At 43.0% G+C, this 19593-nt stretch overlaps 1 protein-coding gene across 8 annotated transcripts in view; it reads right to left on the reverse strand.

Moving 5' to 3' along the window:
- Positions 1 to 5527: 5527 nt before the first annotated feature.
- The window catches only part of LOC107377179 (uncharacterized), a 92395-nt gene continuing 78329 nt past the window's right edge, over positions 5528 to 19593 (reverse strand). For all 8 annotated transcript variants that reach the window (XM_070546896.1, XM_070546898.1, XM_070546891.1 and 5 more), the window contains 5 exons: positions 7906 to 8049; positions 7703 to 7831; positions 7575 to 7612; positions 7456 to 7490; positions 5528 to 7356 (listed from right to left, as the gene is read on the reverse strand). In XM_070546896.1, coding sequence (XP_070402997.1) covers positions 6122 to 7356; positions 7456 to 7490; positions 7575 to 7612; positions 7703 to 7831; positions 7906 to 8049 — 1581 coding nt within the window. In that variant the 3' untranslated portion in view covers positions 5528 to 6121. The remainder of the gene's footprint in view (positions 7357 to 7455; positions 7491 to 7574; positions 7613 to 7702; positions 7832 to 7905; positions 8050 to 19593) is intronic.

A 19593-nucleotide genomic window follows, 5' to 3' on the forward strand; every position in this document is an offset into this window, starting at 1 on the left:
GCAGTGTTTAGACTCCAACTATAATCAGTAGATTTCTTTAGGGTGGAAGCTCAAGTACTTTAAAATTTCAGGTATTTTCCAGTCTGACTCATATCTCTGACTTAACAATGTGTATGCAAACAGAGCTACAAAGAGAAGTAGAAAACATTTAGGGGAAAACCTGAATTAAAAACGAAAGAAAACAGTTAAAGCACTTTAAAAGTATAACTCTCATTTCCAGAAAAACGAAACTTAGAAACAATACCTTCCTAAAAAATGAAACCTTGCGTTTAGACCAGGAGACTTGGTAGTTTGTGAAAACATGACTCAGACAAAAGGAGGATGTTTAAATAATGTCCCCTTTATTGTTGTCTTACAAAAAATGTTGCCAAACCTGCTTGACCTTGGGTACTCTTTTTATCACTCTGTTGTTGGATCTGTTACCCACTCTGCTGTGGTCTGTTTGGGTGCAGGCAGCTCTGACCAAGACAGGAAGAAACTGAACAGTTAATGAAGCTAGATCGCATCTACACTGCTCACTGGATTCAGTTGAGGAGATGACCTCCATCTTGGAAAACGCCTCCCACCCACAACATTCCACTGTAGAGGCCATGGACAGCTCCTTCAAAGGCAGACTGACACATCCGATGTAAAACAAAGCGCTACCATAGGTCATTCATCCCCTCTGCAGTAAGAAAGTATAACTCATCAGTTTAACTGGTACTGGCATTATCTTGTTACACAATGAAATATTCAGTATGTACTGACCGGGCAGGCAAACCTCCACTTTCCAACCCTCTAGCTGTGATCCTTTCACATTTACCAAGGCAGCGCGGTATTGTGCACGCCCTATTTAAATAACAAGAGGCCATTTAATTAGCAAAGGTCCTTTATTATGCAGTGATATGCAGTAGTGACATAAAAATACACAGGTGTCCCTAAATAGGAAACTTTGGGTCACATGATATACACATTCAGAAACTGAAGTTCAGAATTGTACCTTTAGGGATACAATGTGTTGTCACTGTGGTGGTACCCTGAGGTACCATTTTGTACCTGTAACTGTGATTTTGTACGTGTAACTGTGGGTAAAAATTTGTACCCTTGTAATTTGTGCCTTTTTTACACACCGAACCTGTACTTTAGTAAGCAAATTTCTAACCTTAATTTAAAGTACAAAGGGAGAAGATGCAAACTCCATGAAAAGAGGCTGCAGACCTTCTTGCTGCAAATGATAAATGACCCGCACTTGTATAGCGCCTCTCAGAGTAAGGACTCCAAAGCTCTTTACACTACAGTGTATCATTCATCCATTCACACACACATTCACACACTGATGGTGATTAGCTACAATGTAGCCACAGCTGCCCTGGGGCGCACTGACAGAAGCGAGGCTGCGGAGCACAGGCGCCACAGGTCCCTCCGACCACCACCAGCAGGCAAGGTTCCTTCCGATTACTGGACAACCCGCTCAACCTGTTGAGCTACTGCTGCCCCCAGGCAACAGCACTAACCATCGCGCTACTGTGAAGCTTTCTATGAATACATCTACGTATATGTCAACCCGCTGCAGCTCAACACTGCTGTAGGTTCTGGATACAAGAGGGAACAAGCAACTCAGGTGGTCCAAAGAACAGACAGGAGAACCACTGAAGACCAAAGTAGATAATTTATTGGGAGGAGGGGCAAGGACAATGCTAAAAATTTCTGTCTTCAAAGGTTGAAGGAGTAAAAACATAAAAGCAGTCCTAAAACAGTCTAAAACATCCTGTGCATCACCAGGGGCGGGACAGTGTCCAGTACGAGGAGCCAACTCTTGGCTCCAACTGACCGTGCGTTGACCCATGTAGCTGGGATCCAGTTTGCTCCACCTTGTTCTTTGGCTGTCAGGCACAAAGCCGATCTCCTGCAACAACCCGTATGTGCTGCTGCCACAACTCCAGCGTCGTCCCCTCGCTCGCTGCTGCGCCCACCGCCGTCTCTCATCTCCTGCAGTCCCCTTGCACAGCTCCGCTCCTTGGACACATCACGCCCTCCGTGGCCCAAAGCCCTGACAAGACACAGAGGCACCAGCACCAACATTGCACCACTCACATGTGCGAGGAGAGGGCAACCCACAATCTTCCACACTTGGCCTCTTGTTCACTTTCCTTCACTTCCTTACGGGGGAGGTTGGGTGCCCGTATCCATGCCAGAGACGTCACTTTTTACCCCACACAGGAGTCATATCTGATTTTTTTATGACAATTTGAATGCACAGATCCGATTGTTTTAAATGAGATCCGTGTCACTTGAATATGTAGCACTGATTCCGACACATATCTGATGGTTTTGAAAGCGACTGCAATCTGAATAGTCATGTTGCATTAAATCAGACTCCTACGTCACTGAGTCAGCGGAGGTGAGCGTCGTGTGTGGATGTTCCTGAGGAGCAGCTCTGACAGAAGGGTTCAGGAGTGTGTCTGGACATTCTGTTTTAAGTTTAGGAATTAAAAATACAAGAAAGAATGTGAACGAGAGATGATGGTGCTGCTGGAGCGAAGCGTCTCACTGGTCTCTGTGTGTGTGTGTGTGTGTGGGGGGGGGGGGGGGGATTCTCTGTGAATGAATTATTACTGGAACATTATCGGTGAATAATAATTTAGGAAGACGGCAGGAACAATGAGTAAAATAGTTTACAGTTTTTAAAACAGTTTCCAGCCCAAAATGGAAGACTTAACAGGTGTGAAAGTTTTCACTGATAGTTTAAGCACAGGATCAGGATTACGGCACAACTGCGCCGCTCCTGGTTTTGGCTCCACTGAGTGTGACTTCTTGTCTTTTGCACATTCGCTTTGGTGCCATGAAGCATTCACATGTCACATTTCAGTCATAGTGTGAATGGCCACGCAAAAAAGTCTGATTTACTCAAAAAATTGGAATTGAGCATCAAGGCCTGCAGTGCAAACGTAGCCTATCTACAGCCAAACCTGACTACAGCCTGTCGTAGACTCAAATCGTCCGTAGAAAACGCAACAATGCTCCCATCTTGCACCACTCCACTACCTCCAGTAATTTCCGCAGACTGAGCACAGTCACCCCCAATGCACCCAAAGCTCCAAACAAAGTCTGCTGCTCCACCGCGTATCGGCCACACCTCAGAAGAACGTGCCTAACCATCTCCACATCTCCACACTCACACCTACCATTTGGGTACCAACCAACCAAAAATATTGTGGAGCGACTCTCCGGAGGCCCCAGCTCCACCCTCAAATCCACATCCTACCTTCCCAGTGCTCCCTTGGCCACAACACCTGCCCGTTCATTACCCTCTACCCCCACATGAGCGGGAACCCAGATAAAACACACCTCACAACCCCCAACAGCCAACCGATGTAACGCCATCCTGACAGAAGCCAGCAAGTGTGGCCGAGACCCGGAGCACTGCCCCACCAGTGCCTCCAGGGCTGCTACCAAATCAGAACTAATAACGGACCGAGGTGGAGCATGCTCCCCTCCCCAATGAAGAGCACACATAATTGCCAACTAGCCATGAAAACTGAACAGCCATTCTGCAGCCGGCGACCACAGCTGTAACCCAGACTCGGAAACACCAACCCCACCCCCACCCTACTGCTCACCGGGTCCTTCACCAGGTCCAAGCAGACAGGCTTGGAAGAAAGACCTTGGTGAAGGGAACGCTGTGTTAACAATCTCAATGTCAACAACACTGTAGAACCTTTCTTGCAGCTTGGGATATTAGAGGGCACCCAGAGGCAGAATTATGTCTGTAGATGACCGGATACTGAAGAGGTCAAACTGTAGATGAAAAATGACCCTTTCTGGACGTTACACAAGTGCTGACTTTATTTGGCCAGGCAGTGTATATACCAAAAATATGAAACATAAAACACACAAGTAGTTTAAATTAGTTTATTATAGATTTAAGATAAAAATAAACATGTTTCTTTGTTTGGTCAATAAAACAGGCATCACTCACAAGTGTTTTCTTTGCATAATCACACCCATACCTCACTTGGTTGTTCCTGACATAAAAAATAAAATAGTAAGTAGTTCAGGCTGGCACATATTTATAACATTTGTATTAAAACAGTAGCTCAAGTAACTAATCAATGCTATAACTGAAAAACAAGCGTAACAAAATTAAGTGAAATTTTTGAATGAATTAGGAGGCAATAGCTCTTTAAAAAATATCATAAGTATTAAAAGCAAAGGTCTTCTTAATTACTTCAATAAAGTACATGAAATATATTGATAAATAACCAAGGCAAGCATAAAACTCTGCACATTATATCATGCTTCTACAAAAATTATTTACACACTGTTAGTTAAACGTTCTTATCTATCAAAAACATATTTCAAATATAAAATTTCAATGGTCAAAACATTTCATACATTTTCAGGTTCATTCAAACTGTTAGAAATGAAAAAAAAAGAAAATGGTGTGATTCTGGATGAGGATAATTTTTCTTTGTCTCATTCAGACTTTTATCTCTGATCAGCTATTAGGGACACTCAGTATTGACTTGTTTTCCCGATATTGTGGACTCTTAATTTCTGATACAAATATAAATGTATACATACCGTATTTTCCGGACTATAAGCCGCTACTTTTTCCCACGCTTTGAACCATGCAGCTTATAATGAGGTGCGGCTTTACTGAAGATTTCCTTCACCTGCCAGGGGGCGCTTTAGCAGAAAGTGAAACAAGTGGAAGTCAAAAGCGGAAATCGAAGAAAGTGCTCATTTTAGTTTAGCACATGCAAGCAGCCGGCACGACGAAGAATTTTTTTCTAATCCATACCCCCTCATCATGGTAACTACACGTATGAGTTCATATGTTGCCGCATTTAAGTTGAAGGCCATCGATCTGGCAGTAAAGGAGGGAAACAGTGCTGCCGCACGTAAGCTTGGCATGAATGAATCCATGGTTCGGCGCTGGAGACGGCAGCGGGAAGAACTCATTCAAGCCAGCTTCACCCGGGGATGATGACAGCAACACGGACAGCGACACTGACATCGCCACAGAAAAGGTATGTGACGAAGCTCTTCTGAGGCTGTTCAACTCCGACACTGAAGAAGAGGACTTTAATGGCTTTAATGCGCAAGATGAAGATGAGAGCGAATGACTTTTTCTGGTAGGCAAGTGTGTTTTATTTACTAACCAGGCATGTTTTGTGTGCAGTTTTTATTTTCTAATCATCCAGGGCTTATTAATGCTGTGTCAGCGCTGTTCTTTTCTTCTAAACATGCAAATTACCAGTAATAACGTGTCAGCGCTGTTTTTATTTTATAACCATCCAGAAATATGAATGCTATCAGTGCTGTTTTCTTTTCTAAACTTGCAGGCACATTCACCCATGTTTAAAATCCGTTTTGTTACATTAAAACAACAATGAAAAACCTCCGTGTAGCGTCTTTCTGTCTAATTATCTTATGTTATGGCCATACATGCGCTGTGCGCCGGCGACTTGCATGTGGCTGCTGCGCCGCGGCTTGTATTCGAGTGCAGCATGTGTGTGTAGAAAACCTTTTTTTTTTTGTTGGTGCGGCTTATATTTTGGTGCGCTCTATAGTCCAAAAATTACGGTATATATGCGGGGTACCCCTCTCATTAAAAATGCAAAAAAGTAAAACATTTTGGATTACTCACATCACCTGTCTCCTATCATGCATGCTTACATTTTAAATACTTTATGAGCAAAATGACAACTACTTAAATTTGTCTCAAACAACAGCTGAATCTCATTTTCCTTAAGCGTGACATTAAGATGTGTGCATTAGTTAGTAATGTCATTTTTTTCTTTTTCTGTAAATTGCATCTATGGTGATGAAACATTTATAAAGATTTTCATATAAGAAAATCACACCTTGGTTGAAGATTCTGTTTTTGTTGTTTATCACTACACAGGGCAAATGTCTGCAACACAAGTTGTGCCAAACTAAAATATCTGAAAAAGTTTACATCAGATCTGTGATATTTTTACATTTTAAGACAGAGCTGAAGCTTTTGATGTATAATATGTGTATGGTATGTAAAAGTTGTCTTAAAGCAGAATACCAATCTTTTCCAATATAAAATTTGAATGCCGATATCTGCCGCTATTAATGGTAGACTGATAATATCGAAAATAACTATCGGTTATTTATACATTCTTTGAGACCTACAGATTGGTAGAAAATCACAAACACCTTTTTGATCAGGTACATGTGAATCGTCACTCTCAACTTGAATTTTTACATCAGTTGAAACTTCTGCCATTTCACCATCATCAGGCATAGTTGAACTCTGACCCCCTGCACAACAGGCAGTTCTTGCAATAATGTTTTGGCCACTGTTCTGAGATTCTATTGGATCTTTCAAACCCATATTTTGCAACCCAACAGTTTTCTGAACACCGGTTTTGGTTGGTGGAGCTTTTGCTGTAAGTGTCAGGCATAGCTTGCCCACACTTACTCTTTTAAGAGGTTCTCTTGATTTCTGAACACTTGAATTATTCTCCTCAGTGCAACTTGTAGAAAAATTACTGCTTGATTTGTCACAAAAATGTTGTTTTGTGTGCAGATTTTGATTTTGTGCATTAGGATTTGTTCGATTGCTCTGATTGGCTGACTCTTTAAGCTCTAAAGAAGTTTTGTTTTTACTTTCATCTGTCTCCGGATGGATATCTTTTTGTTTGCCCACATTCTGATCTTTGATCTCTTGGTTGTCAGACGAACTTTTGACATGCTTCTGATTTTCACTGCAACTTTTATTTGTCAAGTCCGTTTCACTTTTATCTGAACATTGATCTTTTTCATTCTCCTGATCAGTCTTTGAAAGCTGATGTTTATAATGACTCGTCGTGTTATCGCTTTGAGTCTTGTCATCCACACTAGTCCTGCCATCCCCGCCTTCATTAACATCATCTACACTTTGCTCAATGACCCCTCGATCTTTCGTAAAATCTTTACAAAGATCTAATTTGGTCAAAAGCCTCTGAGTCTCAGTTTTGTTTTGAGGACCCATCAGTTTCTTGTTCTTTTCTTGTTTATCCACGCTCGCCCTGTCACTTTCTCCTGTATTAACACCATCCACAATATCACTGTTTGGTGCTCTTTCACCATCATTAATATTTTGAGTTTTATTGTGATCAATCAAACTGTTTTTCTCTTTATGTTTGTCTGTTCTTCCCTCTTGTTTGTCGCTAGCATTTTTTACAGTTTCCCTATCAGATTCCTCTCTGTCCATGTTACGTTCATTCCCAGCTGCTTCATCCCCACCATCCTGTCCTTTGGTCTTTATGTTCACTACACTTTGTTGAGTGGTTTCTGGCTCGAAGCTTCCAGATGTAGATGCTTTAGTGATGTCTTGAGTCAGAGTCTCTGCAGCAGAAACTGGAGTTCAACCAAATAAAAGATGAAGTAGATTTAGAAAATGTTTCAGTCACTCAGGAAACGAATCGGTTAGCGTAGAAATGATGTTTCTGGTCTTACTTTTCCTGTAGAACAGCAGGTAGGCAGAGCAGTTTCTAGTTATGAGTGAGAAGAAAATATAAAATTATTGTGACGTTTAGCAAAAGTACAAACAAACAGAAAAACAGATAGAAACTTACTTTTCTTCATTATCCAATTGGAAGTACTGATACGGACTCTGTGTAAAACAGTGACATTGTTTTAAAATGAAGGCCATTTCTTTTTATGAAGTATTGATGTTTATCAAACAATATTAAGAAAATCATACCAGTGTGACCCTGGTGTCGTCAAAGTCATACCATCTGCCATCATCCTGGGATCTGATTGATACGGTGTAATGTCCGAATCTCAGCTCACCCAGATGCTCCACAAATGCATACAGCTCATATTTCTGACTCTAAAAAGCAGGAAACAGTAAATCGATGAAAGCAAGGAATGAGAAACTAATCATTACCATACAGACTACGGTACCTGGTCTCCACTGATTGGGATTTGTAGGAGCTTGGGAATTTGCACACTGCGTTTGATTTTTACATAGTTCATCAAACTGTAGTCAAACTTGAATCTTTTCAGCAGCAGTGTCAGAACTTCTGGATGGCGTTCCATTTCCGGTTTCTAATGAAAGCACAATAATGTTGGAAAATTAAAACATGAAAGTACTTCAGAATGAAAGTCTGAACATTTACATCACTAATGATGAGTACTTATTGACCCTTTGCATGTGACGTCACACCGCTCATGGGATGGCCCCCTTTGCCATGATGAGACTGTTTACACACATCAGTTGGTCAAAACATGCCAGTTTGTAGCCTTTTATTGCTTTATTTAGTTGACTTCATATTAAAAATAGTAACAGTTGGTTGGCTACACATATAGACAAGTGTGTAAACTCAACTTGTTTGTTTTATAACTTTGATGGAGATTTCCCTGCAAACAGTCAATGTCACATGGATGTGCAGATCATGTCTATATCGTCTGTCAGTCCAGACGACTTTTGTAGTAGTTTTGCCAAAACTAAGTGTTTGCACAGTGGGTGAGGACGTAGATGAGACGCAGATCAATCAAAGGGACTAGCAGCCCTCAAAGTGTTTTTGGATTTGCAGCTAACATGCTTTACTGAGTAAGATTAACATTCATATATTTCATGGGAAGACCGGGGCTAACTGTGATGGACCTGAAATTGTGAACGTGTGTGTTTGTATTACTTAATCAAGTCAAGTCAAGCAGCCTTTATTCCAGACTCTCCGCAATTCACAAGTAGAAAAACATTGTACAGATTAGATTAAATTAAGTGAGCACCATATTCAATTCAATTCAAATTCAAAGATACTTTATTAATCCCAGAGGGAAATTAGAGTTTCAGTACACACAATTCTGAAATCAGACATACATACATAGACACATGACAAGAATTGGTGACTGTGGTCATTCGCAACCCGAGTCACGCTACCTTAATAGAGATCAGAAGGGTTTATATGAGGATAGGGTCAGGTGAAGGAAAAAAAATGCACTTCAGAGTTACCCTCCACAGGGAGGGCAGCTTCGCTATGCAAAAAACACCTCAGACAGAAATGCAACACATTATACAACATAAGTGTCCACTAGGTGAGGAGGTAGGGTTTGGGACTCTCCACACGTCAGTGAATGCAGCCACGATAAGCAGCGCTCGTCACCTCAGTCTGGACAGGGGTGGGAGGTCATTGTGTTTAGAGGGCACAGTAACTCCTGGAACGATTCAGTGGCCTTCACAGCTCGCAGTCCTGCCCAGGCTGGGATAAGGAGACAGAGTTGCTATGGCGACGGCAGCATTCCACATTTCTTCTGATGGGGGGGGGGGGTTCAGCCTCACAGGCTCAAGGGCAACAGATTCAGATAAGAAATTCTTTTGGGGCCAGACAGAGATAATTTCCTCTCTGTCTTAAAGTTCCGTTGGTCCTCAACCCCTCTGAATCCAATAATGGCATAATTAATCTATCCCAATCCGTGCTGATCTGTCCACTCGATCTTTGATGGCATCTATCTTTTGTGCCAATGCATGAATCTCAGCCAAAGTTCCAAGCTTACGACTCATCTCGACAGTTATGAGTCTGTGAATTCACAGCGCGGTGCAATCCATCTCTGAGCTCTGGGAAAGAGCCAATATTCCTCGACAGCTCGTTAATTTTCCGGTAAGCCAGGTAACCTCCCAGGCCAAAAAGCAGGAAACCTGACACCAACACCACGAATATCCAGACGTCATCAGAATCCTCTACAGACAGTTGAGATTAGCAGATCAGGTTCTACTGTTTCCAGGAGTCCATGATATGCCCAACTGGATCCATCCCAGAGGGGCACCCGGGAGCCCCTTCTCCCGTTCTCATGACACGCAAAAAACAAAATATTCTGAACAAATGCAAGAGACAATAATAACTGTAGTGTGAAAATAAAGTATAAATTATAGTAACTCCATAATCTAAAAAAATGAAAATAAATACACCAGTGTTTCCACATCTTTCACTGGTAACATATTGCACTGACACAGGTGGTTAGATTAAAAACAATCACATTTTTAGAATTGTTCTGCCTACAAACAAATGTATGAATAAAATGTCTTCGGACAGCTTGTAGGGTGCTCACCCTCACATTTACAAAAGTCTCACTTGCACTCGTCCATCTAGGTTTAGCAAGGCATCATTATAGGTAACATGCCCCCTACATACTACATTTCTTATAGTTAGTCTGCAGGTGGGCCGTGTACAGCGGTGTACAAGACGCCTTAAACAAAGTTCTCTTTACTTTATCAGAACAAGACCCAAACTTACAAGTGAGTGTATTTCCCTGAGCATACAACATACGGCAGTGCCTACACATGACATCATCATCTCATGTTCTCTGTGATGGTATGACCAAGATATTTAACTTTCTTAGTTAGACTATCTCAGATAATCATGGTAATCCTAATGGATGGATGGATATTTCACCATGGAGGACGTGTGTTACTCTCTATTGTAATGAAATGCAAGCTAATTGTTTCAATCTAGGATTACATGTGGTAGATTTACGTTATTTATTTAGCATGATGAGTGTCGCCGTCAAGAGATATCTTGTCTCATCCCTGTGTGAGAACAGCAGCTGAACACAGTGACCCCACCAGCGACAAACACTGGATAGAGATCTGGACTTTTTAAAATCAGCTCTAGTGTAAAGTGAAACACTGTTAATCACATAATGTTATAAATCCAGCAGGGTGAATTCTGGCAAAGTCGGCAACTTCCTTACATCGGTGAACACCAGCAGGGAGAACGTAAGCTAGTTAACACTTAACTTTTGTAAATACCTCTCTATATGAGCCCCACCAACAAAAAACAATCTCAGGCTCTACTTTTCCCCTAGTCTAGTACTTGTGTTGCTTTTACATGCGTTTGCCACCCAACATGGTAGACCCACGAGATTAGGTGTAAAAGGTCAAAAGTTTGAAAATTTTCTTTTTTTCATTTAATTTTACACTTCAATTTAATCAAAGTTCAGAACGCTCAAATTAGAATCTATTACTTTTTCCAAGGAGCTATTTCAGGCCGGCCACTGATAGGAAGCCATTGAAATAGATTTTATATTACAAAGAAAAACATTTTTTTTACTCAATTTACTTTGTTTTACTGTGAAAAATCCTTGGCTTGTGTTTTATCAACAAGAATAAAACAGAAAAAACATTTCAGTAATTTCCTCAAAAAGGTGTGTTTTCGTTGTTAGCTAAAATAATGTTATGGCCATGGGCAACAATCCAAGCAAATAGTGCTTTTATAAGATGTCTGTAAACAAACATAGAGCTGTTTCTTTGTTAGGAACATGGCATATTGAGCATTAAAATGTATATGAATGTAGATTACACAGACATGACAATCCTAATTATGTGGAACCAATAAATGAATAATTTTCAGTTGACGCTAAGAAACTGAATGATATAATAACAACGCTGATTATTCACTTAGTTTGATTCAATGCGCAGTTAACTGGATCTGGGCTTCTTGTCCAGTATGCTCTCTTGATGCAGGGGATGCACAGGGAATGGTGGCTCAGTGATTAGACATATACTCTGTAACCAATGGGTTGTCAAATAGGGGTGTGCCAATTAACTATTTAATCGATGCATCGCGATGTAATGTGCTGACTCAAAATCAATTAATAAACGTTCAAAATTGATTATAATATTATAATAATTGACCAGCTCAGTGGACCGGTGGTGGAGTGTTCGCCCTGGAACTGGGAGATAGGGGTTTTATTCCTGATTGGGTCATACCAAAGATTTAAAATATGGTACCCAATGCCTCCCTGCTTGACACTCAGCTTTAAGGGGTTGGATTTGGGGGTTAAACCACCAAATAGTTCCTCGTGCAGCCACAGCTGCAGCTCACCACTCCCCTCCATGGGGATGGGTCAAATGCAGAAATGAATTTCACCAGTGATGATGACTGTGGGACTTTAACTTTAACTTTATAAATAAATGCCGAAAAGCATGCCACGAAGCATGATAGGAACAGGAGTTACGCGTGCCTCCCAGACACTTTATGTGCTGACCCTTTAAGGCAGACATGTGAATTTAGCTCTGTGCGTGTGTGCGCACGCACGTGCGTGCATACGTAGTTTGTACCGGTAGACTTGCCATAGTTATTCTCAACTGGAGATGACCATTAAGCTAACTGTTATATTTTCTGCATATAGGTCAGTCCTCCTGCATGCTCAGATCATTCCCTTCCCTGAAAGAGCACATGCCGGTCATATATGTTTGTTCTGTTGAGCATATTTATTATAGTTTTATGTAACAGTTGAGAATCTTGTGTAAGGAAGTTTTATCTCTAGTAAAAACGGTTGCGATGCTAATGCGTTAGCCCGTCTATAGGATTTTATATATATTGTTAGCATTGAGCTAACCGCTAGGTTCTTGGGGAAAAAACTTGTGATTGTTTTATTATATCTTTATGGTTTACATATAAAGTACATGAAAGTTCACTGTTAAGTGTTTATTAATATAAAATACATATAAATACATCACAAATGTAACATTATTCATTTAATGTTTTTCTGTATTGCAGTTTTACAGTGAAAACGTCCCTGCTGACTCCTGGATGTTTATCGTGGACCTGTTAAAGGGACTATAGAGCTCCGGAGCCCACGTGACTCTCAGTTAGTAGACGCCATATTGGCAGGTAAAAGAAGCTAAACAAACACGGATGTAAACATGAATGTGAACGGGATCGGCTTGGATTTTACTTCGTCGGAGTTTACTTCACACTTTAAAACCGAAGAAATCGTTTTATATAGTCAGAAATTAAATAGACTAAACATCTCTGACCCTTACCGTGCCCCTGGGATACTTTTTAAAAACGCCAGAAGCTGTCGGAGCGGACTTCTTACCAGACCTAGCCGGGGAACCCCTTGGGATTTACCCGGAGGAGGTGGCTCAGGTGGCTGCGGAGAGGGAAGTCTGGGCCTCTCAACGCTACATGCCCCCGCAACCTGACTCCGGATACGCGGATGAAAATGGATGGAAAAATAACAGATTTACACGTAAGTAGTTTAAATAGAGTGCTGTGCTGTTTGAATTTATAAACTGAACGCCAAGAGAAATCACTAGTTTGATTGTTTTCCGTGTGTTGAATAAAGATTTTCGATTCCTCCAGACCTGTCTTATTATATAATAGCAGTTCTGGATTACATCTCAAATCTGTATGTTAGTGAAACCAGGCTTCAGGGTTCAGCTAGAGGTCTGTGTGTGGTGATTTGACTCCTGATCTCATGCTGCCATAAATGATGTGTGTGTTTCAACTAATCTGCTATCCATGACAAATTTATGTTGTAGTTTAACCTTGTATCGACTTTTTATGGTGTAGCCTAGGATGTGATAAGAACTTCAGGGACACGTATAGAGATGTTTATGTTTGACTTCCTTTGATCTGAGCTGAAGAAGGAAGAAGGAGGAGGGAAGACCCCCGCCCATCTGACTGATACCGGAGGGGGCTGGGAGAGGACCCAAGGCCGGAGAATGTTTCCGAGGCAGGGGTTGCCATGGAGACGGAAGGGGGGCTAGGAGGAGAGAGTTGAGGAGAATAAAAGGGTGAGGGCTCCGTGGAGAGGTCGGTCGGTCTCTAGCTTTTTGGGTGTTTGGGAAGAGTTCGGAGGACAACTGTAACGGTTGAGTGATCTGACCCGCTGTGTCGGGAAATCTGGAATATTTTTACTTCATCATATAAAATAAAATATTTGCTCCTTCATATAAGGGGCTTTAAACGGAATTTCCAGCCTGGGGTCTCCAATCGTGTCGTGTAACAGCTGAAAGGTGAGGCGCTGGTTACTTTTTGATCCCGCTCCAAGAGGTTTACATTTAAACTTAAAGTCTTTAACCTGGGCATAGCATAAGCTGCAGGTGACTGAGTTGTGGTGAAGTTATAACAAGAGTCTTCCTTTGTGCTGCTAAAGTATGTTTGCCAGAGTCTAAATCTAGGTAAAGATGATCGCTGATTAGCTCACAGAGGTGTAAGCTCAGACTGGATTCACGCTCACGCACAAATAGAATTACAAGTCAACCCTGAGACGTAGTGTTTATTAAAGAGTCAGCTAGTTTGGGAGGATGACTTGTAACATGGCGCCCAATAACGTGGGGCTGTGATTTCGCAGTTGAGTAGAAAACAACCTGTTGTGAGCTTAGAAAGTCCGGAACTGGGAAAATTGTCCGCAAGGGCGGACAATTTGTCCCTAAGGAGCCGGCTATATTGGCCGAAGGGGGCCGTTTAGGGAGCCTATGAGTTTAGATTCTGAAGTCCAGTAGCTGGAAGTGTGTTGGAACGCACTGGTCCGGTTGGATCGGTTCCGTAGAAGTGCGTTTCTCTCCACCAGGTGCACACGGCGCAAAGGGGTTTTGTGAGAACCTCTTAGCAGAATTCTCACACGCAGGAAAGTGAGTGGCCTCGTAAAAGATTCTCACAAAATAGAATGAAGTCGCAGGTTGCAATTCCTGACCTCGTGGACGTAATCCGGGGCAGAACAGCTGAGTTGCTGCTGGTGTGTGTGCACGCACACCCTGCCTTTAAAGGACAACGATTTTGATGCGAGGTGATCTTTATGAGTAAAGATACTCGTGTAACTGAGGGAAAATTTAGGGATGGCTGCAGTAAGCGAGGGAGGAAGAACGCGGTGAGGATGGCTGATATTGAGAGCTTGTGGGCTCGTGACGGCCCAGCTGGAGTGGGAGCGATGTTTTCTAACAGAGGTTAGTGAGTTACGCTCAGCACGTCTAGCAGATGGGTCAGATATTGATTTTCAACCCGCGTTCAATGATAAAATGCCCGCTTTATGCATGCCTGCGCCGAAATATGCTAGTTGGTTGTGCATTTCAGACTTGGTGGAGCTTGTGCAAAATAATCTGTCTGATTTTACTCATCCAGCAAGCCTTGTGCCAGATCATGATTTTCAGGTGGTGGTGAGAGGAGCTGTTGTAGATGTAGATGAAGAAATGGACAGGATTGTTCAGGGAGCTTTGATTGATGAGCAACAGAAAGCCCTTCTCAGACACGAGATGAAAACTATTAACTTTGCCAAAAAATCAAGGATGATTGTGGATTGTGCAAAGGAGAGCTATATGTAATTCAAGCTACCCCTCCCCCGTGTGTGCCTCAGAATCCAATGGGCAGGGGGGTGGAGGTTTGGAACGAGTTACTTGTTGATCTGACATATAAAGTTTCTGGGATATCAATACACTCCTGAAGGGAGAAAGGTAGATGTGAAAATTTTTGAAAACATCACGCTGCCAAAAAACCCTGCTGCAGCTTGAAGGAGTGCTGGAAAGCTGGGGTTTCATGGTGAAAATATAACACAGCTGTCAGAAAGAATGCAGTCTCTCCAGGCCTTAAAGCGAGGGCTTAGAAGCAAGGGGGGGAGACTGATGAATAATGACCGTGTGCTCACAGAGGAGAGTGAGTGAGGTCATTGAACTTTGTAAAAACAGTCACTGTGCTTTTGAGCACAGAGACACAGAAAAACACAGAATGATGTTATGGCATTCTGGGCATGGATTAAATATGTAAATAACAGGAGGACCTCTCAGAGAAATGGGAGAATTGCAGATTCTGCTCAGAAAGCAGAGCTCACAGCTGTATTAGAAGCTATGGGTACATCATGTGCGCTGAGAAAAGGTAACTTCCAGGTACGACACCAGCCGGCCCACACACTGAGTGACACCTCTGCTGCCAGAGGTAATGCTGCGGTGGACAGACTAGTGCAGGCCAGAATGGTGAGATTGGTTTTGCATGACAGTACAGAGTCTGACCACGACCTGGTGAAGAAACTGCATTAAACTCTGGGGCGCCCCGGTCTTCAAAGGCTGAAGAAGTGGTGCTTGCAGAATGCAGTTTGCATCCCCCATTTGGACTCTGTGCTGAGAGATGTTAAATCACACTGCGCTCTATGCTTAGAGCTGGGTAAACAACCCACAGAGAAAGTGGTTGGCGACCGTATTGGTCCAGAAGGCTTGACCTCTGTCTCTTGTGACATTGGAGAGCTGAAGAGAACACGAAGGGGCAATAAGTATTTCCTGGTGGTCAAAGGGAACAGGGGGGAGAGTATAGGAGGTATGTTCCCTTTGCCCAATATGACAGCAGGAAGGATTGCAGATTGCCTAGCGAGAATCCTGATGTGTTATCCACAAATAAAAGCTATCAGGATGGATAATGTACCACATTTCAAAAATAAAGTTGTTCCGGAGCTGCTGGAGAATGAAGGACTGATAATCCAGTGGTCCATCCCCTACAAGCCACACACAAACGGAGTGGCTGAGAGAGCAGTTCGCACCGTTAAAGAGGCGATAAAAACCTTGAACTTGAAGGAATGGGATTCTCCAGGAGCAGTTCTGGCCATTAATAAGGCTCTATTAGAACAGCCTTTGAGACAAGAAACTGCTAAAGACACACTCTCTGTCTCTCTACAGGGAGAACAAGAGAGAAGCTTCCTGCATAAAAGACCCCAGGATGGAAAAGTTGAAAAGATTGAGGGGAACCATGAAGGGAACACAATCAGATGTGCAACCCCTAACCAAAGCACAGTCTGGCTTGAAGACTGTAAAGAAATGGGTACCACTAAATGAAGGTGGAATTGCATCCCCAATATGGCTGCTGAGTGCATCAAGTTCAGGGGGGATTACATTAGGTAAAGTACAAGGGCAAAGTTGTGATGAGGAGTGCTTCAGCTGGTCAGTTTACAGACCTGGTACATGCGCAAACTGTGGCAATGAAGTTGCTGAGATAAGGTGGGAAGGCCCGAGATTTCTTAAAGAAAAAGTTCTGAGAAAAAATCCTTCACCCACAAATGCTGTGGAATTACATGGTGTGATGAAAGTGGCGTGGTGTGGAGATTGTTGGATGAGTAAAGCAGGCAAAACAAGGATTGGTCGTTTGGATCATCATAGTGTTGATGAATCTAGAAAATGTTGTAGAGTGGACAAAGGAAGACTCTCCAGTTGTTCCAGTTCATGTGGGGTGCGAATTTACCCTGTGGTGTTGCTGGTTCCTGAGATGAGTCACCTGTCAGGCTTGACATGCTCCCAGGCATATTGGGAGAATTGCTTTAAAGAGATAGTGTGTACTAGAAAGGGAGGGAGTTTGAGTGAAACTTTCTCACCTTGGGGAAAGGTGCTGTGGGAAGCTACTGAACCACAACTGTGTTGGAGAGACAGGCGAGGCAAGTTTCCTGTAACCACTGACGAGTGGGAAAGGAGACAGGTTCGTCATGAGACAACAGATAAGGATTGGTACACCTCAGCTACTGTACCAACATGTAATGACTTGTCAATAACCAGAAGTCAGACGCAAGTGTTAGTTAAAACAAAAAAAGGCTGGAAGAAGCTGGATGTCTGGAGAGACTCACTCAAGAAGGGTAATGGTGTTTTAATAGCAGTAAACTTGGAGTGGGATCGGCACGCGGAGACCCCCAGGCTATTTACAAGGGACACCGTGGCTGCGCCAAGGCCACAGGTGAATTAAGAAAAATGTGTATGATGAAGCTCTCTGCCTAATTCTCCTCGTCTCTACAGGCAGCAGAGATTCATGGATTCCTGCGGAGAGTGGGAGGAGGAGGAGCTAGATCGGCTCCTCACACGACCTCCTGATAAGACTTGCTGGGAGAGTTGGAGAGGAGGTATCTTATGTTGTATCGGCTTATTAATCTGTGTGGTAGCGATATCTTTCATCTCAATGCCTGTTTCACGAGTTGTAACACTCAAGACCACGGCTGTGGTTAAAGGGTGGGTTCACAAGCGACCAGGAACCCTAGACCTGCCTAGAGTGTCGTGCTTGACTCCTCATGAGGAGAGCTTTAATGCCACTCAGTGGATGGAATATTGTAAGGCTGTTACACAGGGCTGTCCAATCCCTGATCCAGGCGAGGCCTGTAGCCCCACATCTACCGGCTGGCTGATGTGGTTAGAGCAGCTTAATAATGTCACCGACAGCCATAATTCTACTTATGGGCTGTTAGGATGGGAGGAAGGAAAGCTTAAAGTGTGGGATTTCACAGTTGATGTACAACCTGTGGAATGTATTACTAAAATCTACCATTTTGGGGTACTAACTGTCTGGGGAGAATATATAACTGGTTTTGATAAGGTTTCTGATTGCATGATATTCAGACTCCTTGCGTTCCCGAATGGAACTGCAGCTGGGAATGATAGCTGGGCAATGGAGGGGGGTTCCCTACCCCCCATGTCGCAGCTGATTGCCCCACAAGACGCAGACACGGCTGTGACCCCTCACTTGAGGAGGCAGACGCGTGCTGCTAAAGAGCAGACGAAAGGCCACAGGCTTCCTAGTCCACAGAGTATTTGGTTGGACAGAACCAAAGCTTTTTCAGCTTACAAAATGATCCCTTTAGGAAAGGGAAAACAACTGTTACCCATGACATTGCATGTAACCCCAAAGGGAGTTAAATTAAACTTCATTCATGCTCCGCATGTGCTGAACAGGAGCTTGATAGATGGAATGACAGAATATTTTATGATCATCCCACGTCTGGCCTGGGACAAAGGAGAGGCGGATAGCGTGTGGAGATGTATTAAGAAATTAACTAGTGACCCAAAATACCCCAGAACATGGTGGAATAATTATATATGGAAGTTAATGTCCTTAGGTGGACATGTACGAGGTCCTTTTCCTGGTATGATTCCGAAAACGAGTCATGATGCATGGCTTGTGAATAGCACATCGAAGAGATGGGCTCTGAATGTGTCATATGAAATGTGGACGGAGGATGTTCATGGCTTAATGGGACATTTTGCCCCGAACGGGTTCGATAAGCCAGGGCGAGTGACAGAGTACGATGTCCTTTTTGGACAATGGTGGGCTACCAATCTGACAGAAGGGGTGTTAGAATGCAGGCCTAAAGAGAGACTCGGCTCTACAATCTTTTGGATGGCTAATTTACTGGCGTTGTTGAACCCAGCTACAGTCCCAACGATTAAAGATGTAAATGTGAAAAAAGGTGTAAATATGACTCCTCCGTTCGTGAGGATGGAGAAACATGGCAGTTTAATAGAACTGACTATGGTCCGATCTCAAGGTCCGCATCTAGATGATTTGTACTCCACCCCAGCTTATTCAAAGTTTCGGTTTATGAATATGACATGGGGGCATTATACTGGAGAGCTGCGAGACTTGGAGTATGATTATGCGTATCGCGAACAAGCTTTACGATTCAGGGAAGCACATTGGGTGCGAAATTCTCTGTTAACCAGGTGGTGTAGGTCTGATGCGTGCTTCAGAACTTTGGCCCAGCCCGCTACGAAAATTGCTGTTAGAAATGGGAAAAATGTGTATAATCCTTATGAACTGGGCGGCTTTGTTGACCCTCACGGTTACCCCCACTGGTGGCACTCAAATTGGAGCAGCTACGTCGTCTGGGACTCAGAGAATTTCCCATCATTAGGAGTAGGATGGGGTTACTTTGCCAACTCGAAAGGCCCCAAGGCTTGTTTTTGTCAGGAGGACATAGATGCTGTTGAATACAGGAGCGACTTGGGTATATGGCCCTTTCAAGCATGGATTCCTATTGGTGGGGGTCGTTGGGAGCAGAACTGTTCTGGTTCCTTTCATTTTCCCAATCGGACAGGCACATGTTGGTTGAGTGAAAGAGCTAGGATGT

Source organism: Nothobranchius furzeri, chromosome 2 (assembly GCF_043380555.1).
Source record: "Nothobranchius furzeri strain GRZ-AD chromosome 2, NfurGRZ-RIMD1, whole genome shotgun sequence".
NCBI lineage: Eukaryota > Metazoa > Chordata > Actinopteri > Cyprinodontiformes > Nothobranchiidae > Nothobranchius > Nothobranchius furzeri.